This window comes from Neltuma alba, unplaced genomic scaffold (assembly GCF_004799145.2).
Source record: "Neltuma alba isolate B1F8T4 unplaced genomic scaffold, ASM479914v2 tig00011790_pilon, whole genome shotgun sequence".
Taxonomy (NCBI): Eukaryota; Viridiplantae; Streptophyta; class Magnoliopsida; order Fabales; family Fabaceae; genus Neltuma; species Neltuma alba.
The window spans coordinates 177,236-200,372 of record NW_021636411.1 but is presented as its reverse complement, the minus strand read 5'-3'; the positions used below and the strand labels follow the sequence as shown (position 1 = coordinate 200,372).

The following is a 23,137-nucleotide window of genomic DNA, read 5'->3' as shown; positions in this document are numbered from 1 at the left end:
TTTTCCTAGTACTAAATAAACTGTTAGTCCCTTCTTATAGTGTGCGAGAAAGTGTTAGAATATATTTTGGTGTAGCTGAGCGGAAGCTCTTAATGATTTCATAGTCCTATAGGATGATGTGCTCATTGCAGGTATACTTAATGAAATGACCTCCACGAATGTGGAGTGGGGCCGCTCCTATGAGATCGTGACAAAATCTCTAGAGTATTCGTTATGTACCAGGCATGTGCATGGCCGTCCTAAAATGCAAAAACGCTGTTAATAGCAAAAATATGGGGGTATAACCTGACTAATGATGCCTCTAGTATACGCCCAAAAGGTGTGAGTTCATAGTCCATAGGACCACTGATATTTCAATGTACTAAGCGTTATTGGTCTAGGTCTAGTTCATAGTCCAAAGGATTACTAGATACAATGGCTATATCCGTGTGTGTAACTCATCCAATGGTGTTCCTTTTGACACATATGAGGGATTATTGGAGATATAATGTGGATATCTCAAAAAGAATAAGTCCCATATTACTCAAGAGTTTGGAAGCACAAGTCTATAAATACTAGCTTGTGTTCTTGGACTAGTAAATGGGTCTAGAGGAGAAGGATGATCTTACGTGCATGACTATAGGCCACCGGAGGCAAATGCAGTGGAAATCTGGCGACTCCCCCTTTGTGCACGAGTTAAGGGCGAATTGGATACCTTTTAATCAAAGGCTTTTTGCAAAATCTGAAAATGATTTATAACCAAAAAAAAAGCTCATATGAGAACCATGATTTTATTACATTTGAATTTTGAAAGCCTTACCATTAAGTTATTTACACTCCTTTGATACGCTAGAACGGATTTTTTAATTGCAAACATATCAGTTAATTACCATTAACACTCAAAATGTATGTGTTATTCGGATTTAGTACTAAAACATTCATAACTAAGACTTTAATCACATTTAATGTGATTAATTCAGGGCCAATGACTCTTGAGTTTATGGCCTATAAAAGGCAGAGTCTGCATGAGGTTTAAGCATCTTGCACTTGAGTTTTCATGCATGCGTCCTCCCTCCTCTTAAACTTTTGCTGCCTAGCTGGGTTTATGTTTTTATCTTCTGTTGTCCTATTTGCCTTGTTATTGCAGAAAGAGTTCGTTTAATCTTGAAAAGTATTGCTTTCTCATTTACTAGTGGTCATAGAATAGCTTTTAAGGATAGTGTTCATGGGACATGACTCGAATAAATCATTTTCCGCATGTGCTGCAGGTGCTACCGCTAACATCTATATCCTTCGTCCTCCCCCTCAACCTTTATCGCTGCCAACCTCCATCACTTCCTACCTCTGTCATCCCCATCCCATCTTCTTCTTTAACCAACGAATGTCTCTGTAGAGCTAGATCTCAAAAGCTTCTTAAATGTACTCCATCTTGATCTTCGATTTCAACTTTGCTTAGCTATGGCATCATCAATGTCTTAGCAAATGTCCTCTCGTCACGTTAGAACACTTCGTTGAGGGAGATTGAGTTGCTGAGGGTGCTGCGACTCAGCTTCTTTGTCTTCTCCTTCTCCCTCTTCGATCTGCGACCTTCTCCCACTTCATCTTCCCCTTTTCCCTCTTTGATCTGCGATCTTCTCCCACTTCATCTTCTCCTTCTCCCTCTTCGATTGTTTACAAGGATGATTAATGATAAGTTTTTGATTGATGAATTATCTTTTAGTCCTACCAGTTTTTGGTTTTTTTTTTGGGAGACAGTGGTGGTGGGCCATGGATGGCGATCTGTTGGCAGGAGAAGTGGAAGGGATTTTTTTGGTTGAAGGGCATTTTGATATTTTTCATACTATAAATATATATATTTAACAAACAATTATATCCCATTTCCATTATCTCACTTTTACTTTCATTTTCACTTCCACAAAAAGCTCTTGGGATCCTCAGGTCTATTGTCACACGGTCCACACAAATCATCCCGTGGTGTATGTTGCAAATCACTTTCCTTGCCTTTTAGTCCTTCATGCTTTTGTTTCTTCGTCCATGCATTTCACTTACTGTACTTGACTCTTACTTCCAACCAAAAAAAAAAGAAAAAGAAAAAAGAACTCTAATGTTCCGGGAAACATACCCCATATCTGATTTTTTTTGGTAAGTTCTTTTATAGGCTCTAATACCAGGCTTCGTTGTTTTGGACATTGGGTTTTAATTAATAGGAATCTTGAAAAGGAGATGCATTGTTTGGGATACCAACGGATTTTTTTTGGTCAAAGGGTTATTAACGGATTGCCGAGAGTATTTTAAGATGAACGGTACGGATTCGCTTGCATGTTAGTAAGGCAAGTTGCCACGTGGCGAATTCGATATCGAAGGATCTCTTGGACGGCTGGGCTCCAACACCAAAACACGCCTGCTTCTTTTTCCCCGGAGCAGAGAATCGCGACGCGTCACCGACCTTCATTCTTTCTGCACGGCAAACGAATCGTTGATCGTCGTCGGGGTGGTCGTCGATGCTTTGAGGTCGTATTCGATTTCATTTCGAAATTTCGAACTACTGTTGTGCTTCTACTTGACTCTTCACCGGTTTAGGCTCGTTGATTTTGTCAATTTTGAAAGGATTTCTGGTTCCTGAAATGCAAATTTCTGGTCTGATTTTTCATCCACCTAGGGTTATGTGCTGTAGTTTTTGTTAATTGAGTTCATATTATCGTAATATAACCACTCAATTACAGATCACAGGAGCTGGGGATCTTCTTAGCTCCCCATTCAATGGCGCTTGTGTTTTCAATAGGCATTGAAGTTCATAATGGTTTCTTGCTTTGTCATTCCTTTCTTGTGTGTGTAACTTCTAATCAACTATGTTCCGTCAGCGAAGTACTCGGATGAAACCTAGTTGATTTGAAGTTTCTTCCAATAAGGTATTGAATGTAAGAAAGCATTATGAATGATGCTCAATGGATAATGTCAAAGAACTATATTTACCTTTGTCGAAGTTCACTTAGGATACCTGGCTATTTAGTGTTGTGGACTGATAAGATGGCTTTGCTGCAGCTGAACTACTAGCTGATTTTGGAATGCTGGATCATCTTGAGTTATGAAATATTTGTTTCATAAAGCGAGTGTGAAGAATAAAGTAGATGAAACTACAGGCGCCAATTCCCGGGCAGATGTCAGGTCAGGTACCTAATCAGTCAGGATCCCAGTTGCCTGGACTGACCCAGCCAAATCGAAATGCCCTCCCTCAGACACCAAATTTAGCTGGTGTTCCGCGCTCCACCATTAATATGGACCCTGAATTTCTTAGAGCGCGCACGATTATGCAAGAGAAGATGTAAGACTTTCTTTTTTGTGTTTTGTTTGTTTGTTTGTTTAAAAATTTGGTGTATCGTCTATGTGTATTCAATCAGCAAGTGACTTGATTCCATTGACTCGTGAGGAACTTTTATCAATAGGGGTAATCGCTAACTTTTTTGGTAATCATAATGAATTTCTGAACAAAAGCATCGGAAAGTTGATCATGAAAGCCCGTGGATGCTATAGATGATCTCATAATGGATTCTTTAAACTTATGCAACGCAAAACGATGGGAAAAGTGACTTAGTTATTCTGGGCATTAAATGATGTTACATATTCTTCCATGTTTGGAATGCTGCATTGTGCCTTACTGCGTAGTTAAGGTTTTAGCCTGAAGATAACGTGTGTGGTTTAATAAGTCTTGACATGTTTGCGTCATTATCATCTTCATAGTGTTCCTAGAAATACATGTAATTTGATTGCAACCACCTAGTCTTTCACAGTTCTATTGTATATTTCATAATATTGTACTTTGTATTAACTTGGTTATGTTATCCCATTTGTTGATGAGAGGCTCCTTGCTTCCACAATTCTTGCTGCCAGAGGCATATTTTCCCCTAACATTCCCATGTGGATGAGATGACTCATGTAGATTCCCAAATTTACTAAATTTTATGGAAATTAACTCAAACTTTATAGATGAAAACAACATGATTTTAAATTTGAATACAAAAACTTTCCATAAACTAGGGTACTTATTCAAAGTTTTTTATGAGGTATCCTTACCTCTTCTTTTCCTGTAGTGGGAGGCAAATTTTTTGACATCCCCGTTACTCATTGGGATACACTGACTTGCATGGCTTCCCAAAATTATAAAAATAAATGCCACTGTGGTTGAGTAAAAGTTTTGAAAAAGTAATACTAAAGTCAAGTATTTCCCCGCAGTATTGTAATGATCTAATCCCACTCATTTTCCCACACGTCCTCCTATCTCTTGCCATGCTGGTCTTGCTCTGTCCCTGGTCTACTCTTAACTCTGTGCGTGTATGTTTTAGATCATTGAACACCTTATAAACATGCTGCTCTTTACCTTCCAGCTATGAGATCTTACTGCAGCGGCAACAACATCCTGTAACAGAATTACAGAAAAGAAGGTACAAGGATTTTGCTAAACGCTTGGAGGAAGCCATGTTAAAAACTGCCACATCCAAGGTTTCTGTCTTGCTCTCTGTTTATTTTCCTATACACTCTTTTCTAGTGATCCAAATATTAAGGTTGCTCTAACTAATTTAGAGGATATCTGATCCTCCCGCTTATTCGCACTTTTCTCCAAATAATTGTTTTTTTGAATTTCACCAAAAAACAAAGAATAATTGTTTTTTTTATTCAGCATCTTTATTTATTTATTTTTAAATTATGTACTTGTTTTTCTAGTGGATGATAATCTCTGGACTTTCCTTTTCAGGAGGAGTACTTGAACTTGGATACCCTAGAGAGCCGTCTTCTTAATTGCATCAGACGGCCATCTATGAATAATCATAGCCAGCAATATCCCCAGCATGTTGGCTCTTCTCCAGTAGGTACAATGATACCAACACCTGGTATGCCACATGTTGTGAATTCAAACATGACAGCTACATCTTCTGTAGATGCCTCAATGATTGTTACCCCTGGATGTAATAGCATGGCATCTCCATCTGTCAATAGTGGAAGCATGTTTCCCACAGGTGGTTTGCATGGGAATTCTTTAAGTAGATCTGATGGTAAGTACAAGTGTTGTAATCTTCACCTAGCCTTTCGCTTTACTTTTCTTTTCCTTTTTTTTTTTTTTTGAAACCTTTTTTCATCATGGGATCTACTTTTGCAGCTTTGTCTAATGGCTATCAGCCATCATCAACCAGCTATTCAATTGGTTCTGGGGGAACCATGTCATCAATGGGTGCGCAGAGAGCTGGAAGCCAGATGATTCCCACTCCTGGATTTACTAGCAGCAATAACCCATACATGAATGTAGAATCTTCTGATAATAGTGGTGTCTTTTCCAGTGTTGAATCCTCAATGGTCTCACAGCCTCAGCAGCAGAAACAGCATGTTGGGGGCCAAAACAATAATGTGATGCAGAACCTTGGCAGCCAAATGGGTAGTGGAATGAGATCTGGGTTACAGCAAAAATCTTTTGCATACTCAAATGGAGCTATAAGTAGTGGGTTAGGATTGATTGGAAACAATAGGCAACAGACAAGTGAATCTGGCTTTGTTGATGCCTATGCCACAACTTATACGAATTCGCCTAAACACCCACAGCAGCACTTTGATCAAAATCAGCAACTGCCAGGGCACGGTAATTTTTCTTGCTCTTTTCTGTTAGTTCACTTGGTATTGAACCTAAGTCCTTTGCTCTCACTCCATCCCTACTTTTCAGTCGCATAATTTCTTTGACTGTTGGTTATTATTGGGTTGTTTTCTTTTCTTTGTTTTTTTTTTTTTATTTGTGTTTTTTATTTTATTTTGCATGCATCTCACAATTTTGCATAGAAGCTGCATCTTACAGAATGGGTAACAATTCTATTGCCAGGTGATGGATATGGATTGAATAATGTTGACTCATTTGCTTCTGGAAACTTCTATGCATCTGCAACATCCTCTGGATCTATGATGAACAGTCAGAACTTGAATTCAGTAAAATTGCCTGCAGTATCTCAAACCAACACTCTTATAAGTAGTCATTCCAATTCCAATTTACATGGTATGCAGCAGGCTGCTCATCTTAAGTCTCAAGCTATGAATCAGTTAGAGAAGTTGAATTTTCAGTCTTCTTTTACTTCAAGAGAGGGCCTTCTGGATCCTCAACGGCAATATCTGCAGCATTCCCAACAATTTCAACAGCCAGAGCAGTATGCTCAACAGCAATTTGAACAGTCTGAGCAGTATGCTCAGAAGCAATATCAACTTAAGCTGCGAAGTCAGCAACCTCAGCATTTGGTCAACAGCGGTGCTTTTGGCCAGTCTCATATCCCTTCCAATTTAGAAGCTCAAGTGAAGTCTGAGCCGGGACTTGATCACCACAAAGAAGTATTCAGTTCACAAGTTTCTGAACAGTTTAATATTTCTGATATGCAAAACAAGCTGCAGCAGAACTCTACTGATAGTTGTGCGGGGAATGCCCAGCATCTTTCTTTTCCAGATGGTCAGAACGAGTTATCTGTGACAACTACTCAAAACTCACAACAAATGTTGCACCCACATTCAGAGCCTGAAAATAATTTTAGTTGTCTTTCAGTTGGGACACAATCTAAATCGGCACTTATAAGTCAATGGAATTCTCAATCACAAGGTGTTAACCACATACCGGGAAATATGTCACATGAGCAGCATCTCCATATGGATTTCCATCAAAGAATATCGAGGCAAGATGAAGCTCAGTGCAATAATTTATCTTCCGATGGAAATGTTGTTAGTCAAGCTGTTGCTTCTAGAGGGGCTGAGCCACTTGATTCAAATGTTAATATTAAGAAAGCACATAGGAACCAACAAAGGTGGCTTTTATTTCTACTTCATGCTCGACGGTGTCCTGCCCCAGAAGGACGATGCCAAGAGAGATATTGTTATAGTGCTCAGAAGTTATGCAGGCACATTGATGGATGCAACCTCCCTCACTGCCCATATCCCCGCTGTCATCATACCAGGCTATTGCTAATTCATTTCAGAAACTGCAAGGATCCGTGTTGCCCAGTTTGTGTCTTTGTTCGAAATTACAGACGTTCACTTCAAGTTAAGCCTCAGACTCGGCCAGATTCTGAATCAGGAGGGCCTGTCGCAGTGAATGGATCTTGTAAACCCTACAATTCTGTAGTTCCATCACCTAGATTGATCTCAAAACCTTTGCCTGCTATTGAAACTTCAGATGACCTGCAGCCATCTCTAAAACGTATGAAAATTGAACAGTGTACCCAGTCCTTTAGTTCAGAAAATGACAACTCTACTGTGTCAGTTCTAGCTAACTGTGAATCTAATGTTTCCAAGGATGCCCAGAACCAAGACTATATCCATGGTGATATGCCAATGTCGGTTAAATCTGAGTTCACAGAGGTTAAGGCTGAGGGTCCAGTGCATTCAACACCCACAAATGCTTGTGAAGTGAAAATGAATAATGCGGAGGACAGATGGCCTGGTAGTGAACCTGTCACATATGATGAACCTGTCAATTTAGCTAGGCCAGAAAATATTAAACCTGAGAAAGAAACTGCACAAGATCAGCCAGAAAACCTTGCCCAGTCATCAGAAAATTTGGGAGGGACAAAGTCTGGTAAGCCTAAAATAAAGGGGGTCTCATTGACTGAACTATTCACTCCAGAGCAAGTCAGGGAACACATCACTGGCCTAAGACGATGGGTTGGCCAAGTAAGTCTTTTTTGTTACCTTGCACTTGTATCTTTCAAATTTACAGCCAGTAATTTGATTGTTGAAAGCATGTTTAGTGGAAATCAGTTCCATTATAATCTAAAAATGTTGAACTTTATTCAACTTATATATTTTATCATAAACTTTGCATATCTTTGTGCTGCTAAGTTAGAATGCTGTATTTCATATGATTATTGTCATGAATAGAGATTGAACGGTGTTCAATGGTAAATAATCATCATGACTCACCTCTTTGTTGATCTCACGTCAATGTCATATAATATGAACGACTGACATTTTGATCACTAGAGGTATTATTATTTTGGTTTTTTTGACTATTAATATCGTATTGATATTTTGTTGTTGTTTGGATTTCGGAATCTGTTTTTAAATTTTGCGCATAAAAATATCTGATATTGAATTGCTGCTATTGTTTGTTGATAAGTGTGTTTCATCAATGAACTTTTGGCTTTGGTTTCTGTTTAAAGAGTATTGAAAATTCACTCTAGCATATTATTTCATATGATGTGGGTACAATTTATAGAGTCTCATACCATCCGGTTACAATCAAATAATAATTGAAAGATATTGCAATATCACAAGAAATCAGGAATTTATTGTCTAGCTAGAATCATGGGTAATTAATGGAGAGAATAAGGAGAGAAAATCAGGGATGAGATCAAGGGCTTCTAACACTCCCCCTCAAGCTGGAGAGTAGATGTCAACCATTCCCAGCTTGCTTCGAAGCCCTTCAAACTTGACTCTGGCTAACGGTTTGGTCATGATGTTAGCAATCTGATCAGTTGAACGCACATAGTTCAAGTTAATGATGCCATCCTCGACCTTTTCTTTGATGAAGTGTCGATCAATGTCAACATGCTTTGTTCGGTCGTGATACACAGGGTTCTTGGTCATTTCAATGCTGGCTTGATTGTCACACCAGAGATTCATAGGTCCTTCATAGGAAATTCTCAATTCCTTCAGAAGTCTAATCACCCACATTCCTTCACATACCCCCAGGGCTACAGCTCTTAGCTCAGCCTCAGCACTGCTTCTTGAGACTACTGTCTGTTTCTTGCTTCGCCAAGTGACTAAGTTTCCCCAAACATAAGTATAGTATCCTGTGACAGATCTTCTGTTATCCACAGCTCTCCCATGATCTGCATCAGTGTAGACCTCTATGCTCCTTGTACTCCGCTTTTTAAAGAATAGTCCTCTTCCAGGGTTGAGTTTGAGGTAGGTGAGGATTCTGTATACTGCTTCCATGTGTTCTTCCTGGGGTTGATGCATAAATTGGCTTACCACTCCAACTGCATAGCTAATGTCAGGCCTTGTATGAGTCAAGTAGATTAGTTTGCTCACAAGTCTTCTGTACCTTTCTGAGTTAACTGGTGTCCCTTTTGGTTTCACTTCCAGATTGCATGACTCTTCCATAGGAGTCTCACTAGGTTTAGCCCCAAGTATTCCTGTTTCGTGGAGTAAGTCCAGTGTGTACTTTCGTTGAGACACACTTATACCCTTTTTGGATCTAGCAACCTCCATTCCAAGAAAGTACTTCATTTGGCCTAGGTCCTTCACTTGGAATTCCCTAGCTAGGGCTTTCTTGAGATGGGAGATAGAAACCTCATCACTGCCAGTTACGACTATATCATCCACATACACAATTAGGATCGTTACCTTTCCATCACTGTGTTTGACGAAAAGAGTGTGATCAGCTTGTCCTTGAATGTAGCCAAACCTTTTGATCGCTTTGGCAAACCTGTCGAACCATGCTCGTGGAGATTGTTTCAGGCCATATAATGATTTCTTCAATTTGCAAACTGAGTTGGGTGGAGCTATTACTCCATCTGGAATTTCCATGTACACTTCCTCCTCCAAATCTCCGTTTAGGAAAGCATTCTTCACATCTAGCTGATGTAGGGGCCAATCAAGGTTGGCAGCTAGGGACAGGAGTACCTGGATGGTGTTGACTTTGCCACAGGTTTGGGTGTACCCTTTGGCAACTAATCTTCCTTTGTACTTGTTGATGCTGCCATCAGGATTGAATTTAGGGGTGAAGATCCACCTGCAACCCACTGCTTTCTTGCCCTTAGGAAGTGTGGTGATATCCCACGTGTTATTCTCCTTCAAGGCTCTCAACTCCTCATATGCAGCATGTTTCTAATTAGGATCTGTTACAGCCTGTTGAAATGTTTTTGGAATTTTCACCTGTGAGCTATTCACTACAAAAGTTTGCATTCTCGCAGATAAATTGCCATAGGAGACAAATTTTTGAATAGGATGTTGAGTACACGATTTTACCCCCTTTCTAAGTGCAATAGGCCATCCCAGCTCTTCAGGATCCAACTCCGGATTGGAATCATGTTGCTGCCTTGGAATGGAAGGAACCCTACTACTACTGTCCTGTTCACCTGATTGAGGACTTGAGTGCTCTGTCACCCCTGCATCAATTTCAGCATTGGTTTCCATTGGGTGAGGGGTGTTTGTGGAGTTTTGGTGTTCTGGAGAAGGTGTAGTAGTAGGGGTTTTTGGTTCCGTTTCCGGTTCAGGGATGTTGTCTTGAGGTGGTATGGTTATAGGTTCGGATGTAATTAGCCATTCTACTCCATAGTGCTCCCCTGAATGGGTAATTTGGGATAGTAAGCATCATCCTCATAAAAGACTGTGTCTTTGGAGATTATAAGTTTTCTGGTGGTGGGACAATAACACTTATACCCCTTTTTGGTGGAGGAATACCCGAGGAAAATGCATTTTTCTGCTCTAGCACCTAGTTTGCCTCCATCATGTTTATGGACAAAGACGACACACCCAAAGACCTTTTGAGGGATTGTATTGATGATAGGTGAAGTGGGGTAAGTCTCGAGGAGCTTTTGAATAGGGGTACTAAAGTGGAGAATTTTAGAGGCCATGCGGTTGATAAGATAGGCTGCGGTTAGTACAGCATCTCCCAAAAACAGATTTGGAACATTTCTTTCCATCATAATAGCTCGGGTTACTTCCAAAAGGTGTCTATTCTTTCGCTCAGCAACTCCATTTTGTTGAGGAGTATAAACACATGAGGTTTGGTGATGGATTCCCTCCTGCTCAAGAAATTCCCTAAAGGCTCCACTCACATACTCTTTGGCATTGTCACTTCTCAGGACTTGGATGGTAGTTTGGAATTGGGTTCTCACAAACGAGTAAAAGTTTTTGAAAATTTGTAGGGCTTCGGATTTCTCTTTCATAAGGTAAACCCATGTGACCCGGGTGTGATCATCTATGAATGTGATAAACCACTTTGTGCCTGTTTGGGTGTTGGTTTTGGCTGGTCCCCAAATGTCGGTATGGATCATTGTGAACGGGGTAGAAGGTTTGTAAGTATGTTTGGGATAAGAGGCGCGAGTTTGTTTAGCAATTTGACACGTTTCACATTGGAAAGGAGAAGAATTTTTATTGAATAAAGTTGGAAACACATGCTTCATATAATCAAAGCTGGGGTGGCCTAATCTTTGATGCCACAACATTACATTTTTATTCTGAGAGTTGGAGCTAACCATAGCTTTCTTTGCTCCTGCTATCTTCATATCCTTTCCTTCAAAGTAGTAGAGTCCATCCCATTCTTTAGCAGTCAAAATCTTCCTCCCCGAGGTCGAATCCTGAAAAACACATTTAACATCATCAAATATCACCCGACATGCTTTCCCTTTAGTTAATTTGCTCACAGAAATAAGATTGCAAGTAAGAGCAGGGACAAACAAAACATTATGGATTTCCAGATCTTCAGATAGAGCCACACTGCCAACACCCTCAACTTTAGTATACAGTCCAGTTGCCACTTTTACTCTAAGGTTCTCATGGCAATATTTGAGGGTTTTGAAGAAGGACTTATTACCAGTCATGTGATCTGTAGCACCGGAGTCAATAATCCAAGTCTCATCACTAGTTACCATTGCATTAAGGGCTATAATGGAATTACCTGACTGTATCAAGTTCACGTTGGGAACAGATTTTGATTTGTTTTGTTTTTCAAGTATCTTACGAAGCATTTGAAGCTCTTCTCTGGTCAACTGGTCTCCATCATCACCTTTTTCTTCAGAGGAGGTGTGGTGGCTCTTTCTATCTTCCCGTTGTTTCTGTTTCCCTTGAGTTGGTTTCCTATGTAGTTTCCAGCATTCATCTCTGGTGTGGCCTCTCTTGTTACAGTGGTTGCACCACTTGTTCCCTTTCTTCTCAGGGCCCTCTAATGTCTGGAACCCCCTCGTCACCAATGCCGAGCCCTCTGCTGCGGTCAGGCTACCTTGGATGAGGTGTCTTCGGCTTTCTTCGAACTTAACCATACTGAAGACTTCAAATAGGGATGGCAGCGGCTTCAGTCCCATAATTCTCCCCCTCACTTCTTCAAAAACATCATTCAGGCCCAACAGAAAGTCATATGTTCGTCCTCTTTCCACCAATTGTCTGTAGTAATTAGCATCATCCATATCCTTCCAAGGATGTACTTCAAAGAGGTCCAATTGCTGCCATATCTTTGTCAACGTACTGTAGTATTGAGTTACAGTTAAGTTGCCTTGTTTCAGATCTTTGAGCTGCCTCTTTAGATCTAATAAGGCTGCAGTGTTATCGAGGGTAGAGTAGGTCCGCTTAGCAGCATCCCAGATTTCCTTGGCTGTGCTTGCAAGAAGGTATCCTTCACTGATTTCAAGAGTCATTGAATTGCACAACCAAGACATCACCTGATTATTTTCAGCGAACCAGGTATCAAATTTGGGATCATTATGTGAAGGTTGTGTTGCTTCTCCATTGATATACTTCTCCTTACGCTTCCCACGCAGATACATTAATACACTTTGAGACCATTGGAGATAATTGCTTCCATTAAGTTTGTGGGCTACCCCCATAGCTTGAGGTTCAGCGGCTATTGTCAAGTCTGAAGAAGGAGTAACCACTGGTGAAGAAGGAGTAGCTTGAGTATTTGAAGATGTACCGGACATGAGGACCCTTGGAATATTGCGAACAGACCTAAAAAGTGGTGGGAATTCTGGGTTATCCATCTTCTGGGTCTCTGGAAGGTACTGGATGTCTCTGGAGGCGGCGCGTGGGCGGTACGCGCTGGTACAGTGGCGGGGCGTGGCGGCACGTGGGATTCACCCGCGGAGCTTGTAACGGCGCGTGAGAGTCACGCGCAGCTCCGTTGGACGTCGCCTTCTGGGGACGCGCCGATTTGGGGACGCCGGTGAGGCCTGGAGGGGTGGTGTCGTCCACGGACCACTTCTGGTTCCAGTTTTGAGGACGCCTCACTCTCTCTCTCTCTCTCTCTCCTCGCCGTCTCTCTCTCTCTGGCTCACGGCAGACTCTCCAGGACCCTTTCTGGGCTCACACGCTCTGATACCATGTTTAAAGAGTATTGAAAATTCACTCTAGCATATTATTTCATATGATGTGGGTACAATTTATAGAGTCTCATACCATCCAGTTACAATCAAATAATAATTGAAAGATATTGCAATATCACAAGAAATCAGGAATTTATTGTCTAGCTAGAATCATGGGTAATTAATGGAGAGAATAAGGAGAGAAAATCAGGGACGAGATCAAGGGCTTCTAACAGTTTCACATCCCTTGCTCTAAGAACTCCGGTAGAAGGTGATGCAACTCATTCAACAATAAGCTGATATTGCACCCTCAAGTGTGAGATAACAGTGAAAATAAAGTAGAAGCAAAATAGAAAAATGGTGGCCGTGCACTGTCATGTTCTATAATAGATATGATTGTTTACTGATAAGTGTGTTTCATCAATGAACTCTTGGGTTTGATTTCACATCCCTTGCTCTAAGAACTCTGGTAGAATGTGACGCAACTCATTCAATAATAAGCTGACATTGCACCCTCAAGCATGACATAACATGAAGATAAAGTAGAAGGAAAATAGAAAAATGTTGACTATGTGCTGTCATATCTTCTATAGTAGGTATGATTGTGCTGCAGCATCAGATCTTCTGAAGTAAGAAATTTTATCAATGAAAACCCCATGTTGTTGATCACAATAATCACATTCTGCTGAATAGCTAGGCTGAGTGTTTCTTAAACAGTCATGTTTATGATGTACTTCTTTTGTGGTTTAAAAAGTTTCATTAGAAAAAAGAGAGAGACACCAATGGACAATTAGGTTTCCTATAGAGAGAAAAAGGATTGGAAAAAGTACTTTTCATTTGTTGTTTCTTGTGGAGGTTTGCAATATGTTTCTGTAAATCACTTGGAGTTTTCCTCTAGCTTGTCGAGCTTAATGTTCAATTTCCATGCTGCTTCTGGAGGCATAAAAAAACTAAATTTGTGGAGCTTCATGAATACCATTTCCTCCTGTTCCTTCTCTTTGTATTTGGTTGAGTTGGATGTTTTTAATACAAGAAGATGGGGATGGTAATACAAGCATCATGTATGGTTTCCTAATGTTCGAGAAATGTGTTGAGTCCAAAGTCCAAAATACTATCTTTATAATATTTTGCTCCTGTGTAGCCATGCTGGGTTTTTCCTTTTTATACCTCTAATGACTTTCACTTAGTGGGATAAGTCTTGCTGTATAAACGACCTCTGATTTGCACTTCTTACCATGGTGCTTCTGTTATTATCTCGTGACAGAGCAAAGCAAAAGCAGAAAAGAATCAAGCAATGGAGCATGCAATGAGTGAGAACTCCTGTCAGTTGTGTGCTGTAGAGAAGCTTACATTTGAACCGCCACCTATATATTGCTCAACTTGTGGTGCTCGCATTAAACGAAATGCTATGTATCATACGATGGGTACTGGTGATACACGTCATTATTTTTGTATTCCGTGCTATAATGAGGCTCGTGGAGACACCATTTTTGTTGATGGAATTGCCATTCCTAAGGCAAGGCTGGAGAAAAAGAAAAATGATGAAGAAACTGAGGAATGGGTGGGTATTATAGTCTAATTTAATGGCTTTGATTGGCAGCTTTCTACATGTTTTATTGAATGTTTCCCCTTTTCATATGGCAGTGGGTCCAATGTGATAAATGTGAAGCTTGGCAACACCAAATTTGTGCCTTATTTAATGGTCGAAGAAATGATGGGGGACAAGCTGAATACACTTGCCCTAACTGCTATATTCAAGAAGTAGAAAGAGGAGAGCGCAAACCCCTACCCCAAAGTGCTGTTCTTGGGGCCAAGGATTTGCCTAGAACAATTCTCAGTGATCACATAGAGCAACGGCTCTTTAAGAAACTAAAACAAGAGAGACAAGAGAGGGCAAGGCTTCAAGGGAAAAGTTATGATGAGGTGATTTATCAATTATTTCCCAGTTGTAATATTTTTAGATTATTCTTTCTATTGCTTGAAATGGCGGAACAAGTTTTGTTACTGATTCTACTCTTTATATTATTTAATGCTTGACAACCTAATTACTCTTTCCAATGAACTCATACAAAGGTAAATAATAGATATTGAACTTTCTGGACTTAAATATCATGTTAAAAACTTTGTTGACCTCAAGTACTGATTTTGCATGTCTCTTTTTCCCTAAAATGAATCCTATAGGTTAGATTGTCCTACTAAAAATTAAAGGAATACAAATTTTATACTTAGGTTTTTTTATTTTTTGCATGTTAGTTAACGGGTATGTTTCACCAATAGTAACGAGAAATTTATTTTGAGCCTTATATTTCATATTTTGGTTCCAAGTATGTAATTTTGTATGTGTTGTTTTCCTCCTCCTCTCTGTCAGATTGATATCGATTCGTTCTTTGAAAATTCCATTTGATCTATAATGATTGATTGGGAGCTGTTTGCTGTGACATCATATGTATTAAAACGGGATTCAGGTGAAAATTAGAAACTTAGAACCTTGTTACCGAAATATTTATGAAAAAAGTGAGGAAACTTGAAGCATTCACAAACTTCTCTAAGCCCAAAGAGGGCCCAACAAACCAAACACAAGTCCAAAAGAATCCCCAAGTGAATCACATAGGAGGATAGGGTGGGGAACATCTCTTGAAGAAACGTAGTTTCACTGTGGCGACAACCCTCTAGGGCTGACACTTAGTTTCACTGTGGCGACAACCCTCTAGGGTTGGCACTTCAACGCAGCGAATGGTCAGCAAGGCAAACCATGACAGTGGAGGGATCTGTTTTTGCTGCTAAACTTTTCCAATTTTCAGAGTCTATATGCAGGGCTTTGGATCTCCCAAGGTAGGTGGTTTGAGTTCCCACATGAAGATCTAGATGAGAGCTAACAAATGACACTAAGTTCAAACAATTCTGAGATCATTTACGCCTTAAAGGGATGATGAAACTAAGCCCATTTGGTTCAACCCCATTGTGGACATGCAGTGGTAATCCTTATTGCATTACCATACATGACTCGTTTGGTTGGGCTTATTGATGGTAAAACAGATTACACTTGTAAACAAGATTGCACATTGCGGTAATATCTATTCCTCACTGGACCACTATGAGTATTCATTGTAGGCCTGCAATCTTTTATACAGTATCAAATTTTACCCTCAATAATCTAAATAAAAAGACAACATTCACCCCCCAAAAAGTCATGCCATCTTTACTGTCAATTTTATCCTAAAAAATTGTGCTCCATCATCTTCCAGATCCACCTTCCCCCCCCCCCACCTCCATCTTCCAAACCCACTTCCACCCCATCATCTTCCACATTCGATCAACTGAGGGCTTCTTGAATCTTAATGGGTGACCAATCCATCACCTTCTGAGAACAAATAGGGAACCCAGCTCCTTTAGAGTCTTCTAGAATTTAAAAAAAGAAAAAGAAAAAAGAAACACTAAGATGACAAAATCTACGAAAGGTCGTTGGAGAAGGATAGAGGTGTGAAGGCTGGTCTAAGGGCTATTCTTGGTGAGAGCTAATTGCTTATTTGAATGATATCATCATCCCCACAAATATTTCAAGACATTCTAAACAATCACAGCATCCAAAACTCACCCATAGTTAATTGTAAGAATAGAGGAATAACTCCAGGTATCATGCAACCCTACATCCTTGGAACCAAGAAGAGTACACGATTCATCACCATTTCATATTTCACAAATCATAATATTTAATATGGAAGGTTTTAACAGAGTTAAAAACCCTGGTTATTTATAACTACTAATGGTGCATAAAGATGAACAAGTCATCCATAAAGAGCAATCTAACGCCAATTACTGGGTCCCAGACATGACCAAGCCATCACAAGGTGCTCCCAATAATAAGCCTTTTACTACTTTTATTGAAGTAAGGCAAGTATTCAATTATCATGTGAGATTAAAATTCGCTAAAACCACCTTGTTTAATAACATGAAGCATAATACTCACCCAAATGTTTTGAGGGTTCAAATAATGCAAATGAAATCTTTCAAGATTATCCAACTCAAGCAACACTTTCTGCAAGACCAAGCACATAAGAATGTGAAAATTCACAATTTCATGATACCACAAACCCAATAAAGAAAAAATTCAAGAGAAGATGCTTACTATCTCATAAAAGTGGGGCAATAAGCCTAAACGTCGGAAGTAGCCACACTGATGCAATTTCCAAGGACATTGATCATTATTACTTACCCAATTGTTTCAAAAGCCAACCCCTTCCCAAGCAAGTCCCTCAAGATTTTACAAGAGCCTTTATGTTCCAAGACCAACAAGCTGAGATACATGTAAGCTAACCATAATAATTCACTGGCAAGTGACAAGTGAAGTTCAACAACTAATCCATAATCAAGAATAGTTTCTCATAATTGTTAGAAATTGCAAAATAAAATTTTCAAGATGTGTCCAAAGTCCTCACATCAAAGAATTTCCTGTTCGAGTAACAATAGCAAAACCAAGTCTATATGAGCAGCTTTCGAGTAAGCTTTTACATAGCAAGTCAACACCAATTCTAATGGAACTTTGTATACGCAATGTTAGATATCCTAAGAAGTCAATTATAAAAAATTCTTAACCTAACAACATGCAAATTTTAATTCCTTAATTTCATGGGTTTATATGAAAACTTGGGCTTTTCACTATCAAGCAATACAATCCTTCACTATAGACATAACCATAACCTGTAAATGCTTCAAAGAGAAAAATCATATAACCAAAACCATATAAATTGAGTTCCTGGGTTAGGGCTTCCTCGTCTTCTTTGAATCAAGATTCCAATGAATGGGAATTGAAGAAAATGATGAAGTGAGTAAGAATATACGGTCACTTTTATGATTTAAAGCAAGAAACTGAGTAAAATGGTCTCAAATGTCCTAGACGTTGCTCATCTTTCGTATACAGAAAATACCATTAAAAAAACATTATAGTTTGCCCTGTGAAATTTACTGATTCCCAAAACTTGTATGACAAGCCCATGACATGACAAAGAGTGTTCAAACCCATCTGCACTTTGAATTTGATTAATTAAGCATGCTTAGCTGATCATCAATGTTTTAAAAAATAGTCTTAATTATATGGAATGTTAGATTTTTGTGATTTTTGTGCTGGCGTTATATAAGACTATTTCAACTGCTGTAGCAGGTGCCTGGGGCTGAAGCACTTGTTGTTAGAGTGGTGTCATCTGTGGACAAAAAATTAGAAGTGAAACAACGGTTTTTGGAAATTTTTCGGGAAGAAAATTATCCTACAGAATTCCCATATAAATCTAAGGTAGCGAGAAGGTTGCTTTGATTTATCTAGTGGTTATTGAATCATGATTATTGGATATGGTTATTTATGCACTTATGCTTCTGGTCCAGGTAATTTTGTTGTTTCAAAAGATTGAAGGTGTGGAAGTATGCCTTTTTGGCATGTATGTTCAAGAATTTGGATCTGAATGCCAGTTCCCTAATCAGCGTCGGGTATATCTGTCATATCTCGATTCTGTCAAGTATTTTAGGCCTGAAGTTAAAGCAATGACTGGGGAGGCTCTTCGGACGTTTGTTTATCATGAAATTTTGGTATAGTTGCCACTCTTATGTGACTTTTATAATACATCTTGCGTATTTTTTTCGTGAACACATTCAATTTTCAGGTTCAAGCTTTTTCTTGATTGTTTGGTTACACACTGAGTAATTTCCATTATAATTTGTTTCATAGATTGGATACCTTGAATATTGTAAGAAACGTGGTTTTACAAGCTGCTATATTTGGGCCTGTCCTCCATTGAAGGGCGAAGATTATATTTTATATTGTCACCCGGAAATTCAGAAGACTCCAAAATCTGATAAACTTCGAGAATGGTGAGCTTCAGCATTAAAAATGGAGAAAAAAATTGTCGCACTGTTTTGACTTGTATAAAGTGTCCCCCCATTTCTAATTTTGATCCTTGTGGACTTGTCTCTTCAGGTACTTATCAATGTTAAGGAAAGCTGCCAAGGAGACTATTGTGGTTGATCTCACCAACTTGTATGACCATTTCTTTGTATCTACTGGTGAATGTAGAGCTAAGGTTACTGCTTCAAGACTTCCTTATTTTGATGGTGACTACTGGCCTGGGGCTGCAGAGGATCTGATTTATCAGCTTAACCAAGAAGAAGATGGCAGAAAATTGAATAAGAAAGGAACAACTAAAAAGACTATAACAAAGAGGGCTTTAAAGGCATCTGGTCAGTCAGATCTCTCTGGTAACGCGTCAAAAGATCTCCTTCTAATGCATAAGGTAATTCCTTTTTTTTGGTTCTTTGCCACTGATTGTCCTTGTGGCAAAAAGAATGCCTTGCAAATTATGTTTCCAGCAGACATTTAATTTAGTTTCTCATTGTTGGATTGCATTTAAAATTTTAGATGACTTTCCCTGTATGAGGATAATTTTTTCTTACAGAATGTTTTGATGTTTCTCCAGCTTGGCGAAACCATTAGCCCAATGAAGGAAGATTTTATCATGGTTCATTTGCAGCATGCGTGCAGTCACTGTTGTATTTTAATGGTATCTGGCAACCGTTGGGTTTGCAACCAGTGCAAAAATTTTCAGATGTGTGACAAGTAAGAATAGTTAAACCTAATTTCATAGATATTTTCTTGTAGCGTGGCAAAATAATTTGGTTTTAATTATGTTAGCAGTACACTATCAGAATTGTATCATCTTATTTCTGAGGCAGGTTCTGTGGTAGCTCGGTCGTATCAAGATGAAAAATTTGGGTTCCTAGAGTAAATAAATGGTAGAAATAGGTTGGTAAAAGGCATGGTATATAGGCTGTTTGGCCGTTGTGTACGTTACCTATAAATTGAGATTCTGGGAGTCCAGCAAAGTCGAATGAAGAGAGTACTTGGCTTAGAGTAGTTTTCTGGGTGATCTCTGCCAAAATAATCTGGATGGGGCAGCTGCTGACGGAATAAAAGAGAACATAATGGATGATGGGAAGTAGAAAATGAATCTAATCAATGCACAACCAAGAGGAGTATACTGTCATAAATGATGAATCTGGTTAATGATCAGATTATTTTTTCCGGTTGAAATTAATGATCAACTTCTAAAAAGAAAGCATGGCAGCCATTTTATTTGATCTCCTATAACTTATGTGACAATAATTAGGAAGAGTTCTGATCTCAGAAGCTGAGGTTACTATTCACCACCTTAGGCGAACCTGGACATTGGAAGAAAACCTAATGACATCTAAATAACGGGGGCCATCCAAGGCAAAGCAACACAAATATTACCATAAGCTCGTGTATATAATTAAAGGCTTTAGAGAGTTTTTGGCCTATGACAATCAGCATTTATTCATTCTATTGATGGTACTGGATGTGCTTTATGAGGTCCAGCGCTATCTTTGTATGGCACAGCTGGATTTACACTAACGACATGTTTCAATTTCAATTGTCCCGTAGCTCTTTTTTCATCATGGGCTTGTATAGACTGGAAACTGGGGTCCATTTTTTATTCTCTAATCTGCTGAATTCTTGTTGATCATTGGGCATGTCCGTTCACCTTATTTTTTGATCTAATTTCTATTATGTGGTTTCCTAGATGTTATGAAGCAGAACAGAAGCGCGAAGAAAGGGAAAGGCATCCTATCCATCATAGGGAGAAACATACCTTTCGCCCAGTAAGTATGCATTGTTTTTTTCATTGCATGTAAAATGAATTGTTCTTTCCAAATTCAGATGTGTTTCTGTGTGAGATCTCTTGATTGTCTACTGCCCTGGTACTTTGCTTAATGGTAATTTGAAGAATTTAAGGGATTTGATGGATAATAGTTGCAAATCATAGCTAGTAATTTGTGCAATAGTTATTGTATGGGAGATATGAATTTGGGTTTTCTTTTATGTACTGTTGCTATTGTTATTATTAATATTATTTTTATTATTATTTGCAGATTGAAATTACTGATGTGCCAGCTGATACGAAGGACAAAGACGAGATTCTTGAAAGTGAATTCTTTGACACTAGACAGGCATTTCTCAGTCTCTGTCAGGGAAACCATTATCAGTATGATACTCTGAGGCGGGCCAAACATTCATCAATGATGGTCCTTTATCATCTTCATAATCCGACTGCTCCTGCCTTTGTGACAACTTGTAATATATGTCATCTTGACATTGAAACTGGTCAAGGTTGGCGTTGTGAAGTTTGCCCTGACTATGATGTGTGCAATGCGTGTTATCAAAAGGATGGAGGTATTGATCATCCTCATAAGTTAACAAATCATCCGTCCTTGGCTGAGCGTGATGCTCAGAACAAAGAAGCAAGGCAGCTTCGAGTGTTACAGGTATTTGTTATGTTTTTGTTATTGAGGTTTGTCTGATTTTAAGATGTGCTTACTGCCAACGTCTCACTATGTTATTTGACTTGTCAAATAAAGCATTTGTCAATTCGTATGTGGTAAAACTTAAGCTTAAAGGGGCTGTCTTCATGGTTGATTTTAGCATGTAAAGCATGAAATTAAGTGACGCAAGTTTTGAAAGTGAGATATTGAATTTCATATTTTCAGTGACTATCAATAGCAATTCTACTTTAATATTATATCACTAGTTTCGTAAGAAACTTTTCAGTTTCATGTTGTTATTACATGGGATTAATCAGACAAATGTTAATTAAAAAAAAAAAAAGAAAAAGTTATATATGTGTATCTTCTTAAACCAAGCTTATATGTAACCTTCAATTAAAATGCATCTTGCCTCCTGCCTTTTTCTTCTATGTTGCATTTCATCAAATTCTTTGATCATTTCTTTGGAATTTTGGTTCCTCTTGCTTGCTCCTCCCATTTTACGGTGCTGCATGATCATCTTGACCTAACCATCGCATTTTACCTCCATGCTCAGCTATAATCTTGAACTTGCGCTCTTTCTTTTAAGTGCCTGATAGTAACGGAATCTGTAATTACAGTTGCGGAAAATGCTTGATCTTCTTGTGCATGCATCCCAATGCCGTTCTGCCCATTGCCAGTATCCAAATTGTCGCAAAGTGAAGGGACTCTTCCGCCATGGGATGCAATGCAAAACACGTGCCTCTGGAGGCTGTGTTCTTTGCAAGAAAATGTGGTATTTGCTGCAACTTCATGCTCGGGCTTGCAAAGAATCTGAGTGCCACGTGCCACGTTGCAGGTTTGTGGGTCAAGCATTGGTTGCCATTTCTGGGTTACTCTTGTGACCTTTCACGTCTAACATCTTCCATTTTTGGATTACTTCAGAGATCTGAAAGAACATTTAAGGAGGTTGCAGCAGCAGTCGGACTCTCGGCGAAGAGCAGCCGTGATGGAAATGATGAGACAGCGAGCTGCTGAAGTTGCCAACAATGCAGGATAAGCTGTTTGCTCATGAGAATTTGGCTTGTTTCCAAATGGAAGCTGCTGGCGACGGCGCTCTTAACAGCAGCCGAGGGCGGTTTATGTGAATGGAAGGGATCATATATATATATATATATATATGACAGGATTCCAGATTCACTTGTCATCATCTTTTTTAGGTCCCTTCACATTGTGGATTGGCCTCTCCGCGACGTGATTGTCCTGAAGAGGGTCGTTTTAGTGCTGCCATGCCACCCTCTTCTGAAAGGACTAACCAGCTCTAGCAGGTAATTAGGTCGGTGTGCCGATTTAGTGATTCTTTAATTTTGTCTGGTTCTTGTATTTTGAGAAGTGCCATCCCGGGGTGGCCAGTGTACTATAGCCCTAATTTGTCGAAAATGTCTTCAAATGATATGAGGGAGGTTTGTATTAAGTTGTTTTTTCCCCTTTTCTAGAGATTGACCCTCATTTGTAGAATGTCATCAAAGGTTAATAATTATAGTATTCGTAGCTGCAGCAATTCATATTTATAGTATTTGTAAAATGCCTAAATTTATTTACTTTGATATCGTATACACGAATTACCTTCCTGATAGGTAGACAGGACAGCCAAAAAAATGAACACGGCACATATTTTAGTTCAACTTTTAACATTGTTAATAACATTTTGTTTAAAATTCTAAAATACGCAATTTTGTTCATTGAAGCTGTGTTAAAGAATTTAAATTTATTAATTTATCCTGGTTATCCAATTGTCTCCCTTCCTCCCTCCAATT

At 39.1% G+C, this 23,137-nt stretch overlaps 1 protein-coding gene across 2 annotated transcripts; it reads left to right on the top strand.

Annotated features, from left to right (window-relative positions):
* Positions 1-2,359: 2,359 nt before the first annotated feature.
* Positions 2,360-22,891, top strand: LOC114718017 (histone acetyltransferase HAC1). Of its 2 annotated transcripts, none has more exons than XM_028903270.1 (17): positions 2,360-2,490; positions 3,022-3,301; positions 4,362-4,476; positions 4,730-5,027; positions 5,132-5,605; positions 5,840-7,665; positions 14,281-14,577; positions 14,661-14,939; positions 18,175-18,303; positions 18,393-18,593; positions 18,733-18,875; positions 18,982-19,294; positions 19,478-19,617; positions 20,603-20,681; positions 20,952-21,344; positions 21,962-22,179; positions 22,266-22,891. In XM_028903270.1, exons 2-17 carry the CDS (start codon positions 3,108-3,110, stop codon positions 22,378-22,380), a joined length of 5,214 nt encoding a protein of 1,737 aa, XP_028759103.1. In that variant the 5' UTR covers positions 2,360-2,490; positions 3,022-3,107; the 3' UTR covers positions 22,381-22,891. The 2 variants fall into 2 exon arrangements, with proteins under 2 accessions (XP_028759103.1, XP_028759102.1); XM_028903269.1 differs by lacking the exon at positions 2,360-2,490 and adding an exon at positions 2,553-2,616 and having other exon boundaries at positions 22,266-22,401.
* The last annotated feature ends 246 nt before the right edge of the window (positions 22,892-23,137 follow it).

What these genes read in the sequence shown, in the direction of transcription:
- LOC114718017 (XM_028903270.1), top strand. Translation starts at nt 3,108, where the DNA reads ATGAAACTACAGGCGCCAATTCCCGGGCAGATGTCAGGTCAGGTACCT. An exon ending in AAGGGAAAAGTTATGATGAG is followed by an intron (nt 14,940 to 18,174) that starts GTGATTTATCAA and finishes CTGCTGTAGCAG; the next exon opens with GTGCCTGGGGCTGAAGCACT. An exon ending in TTGTTTATCATGAAATTTTG is followed by an intron (nt 18,594 to 18,732) that starts GTATAGTTGCCA and finishes TTTGTTTCATAG; the next exon opens with ATTGGATACCTTGAATATTG.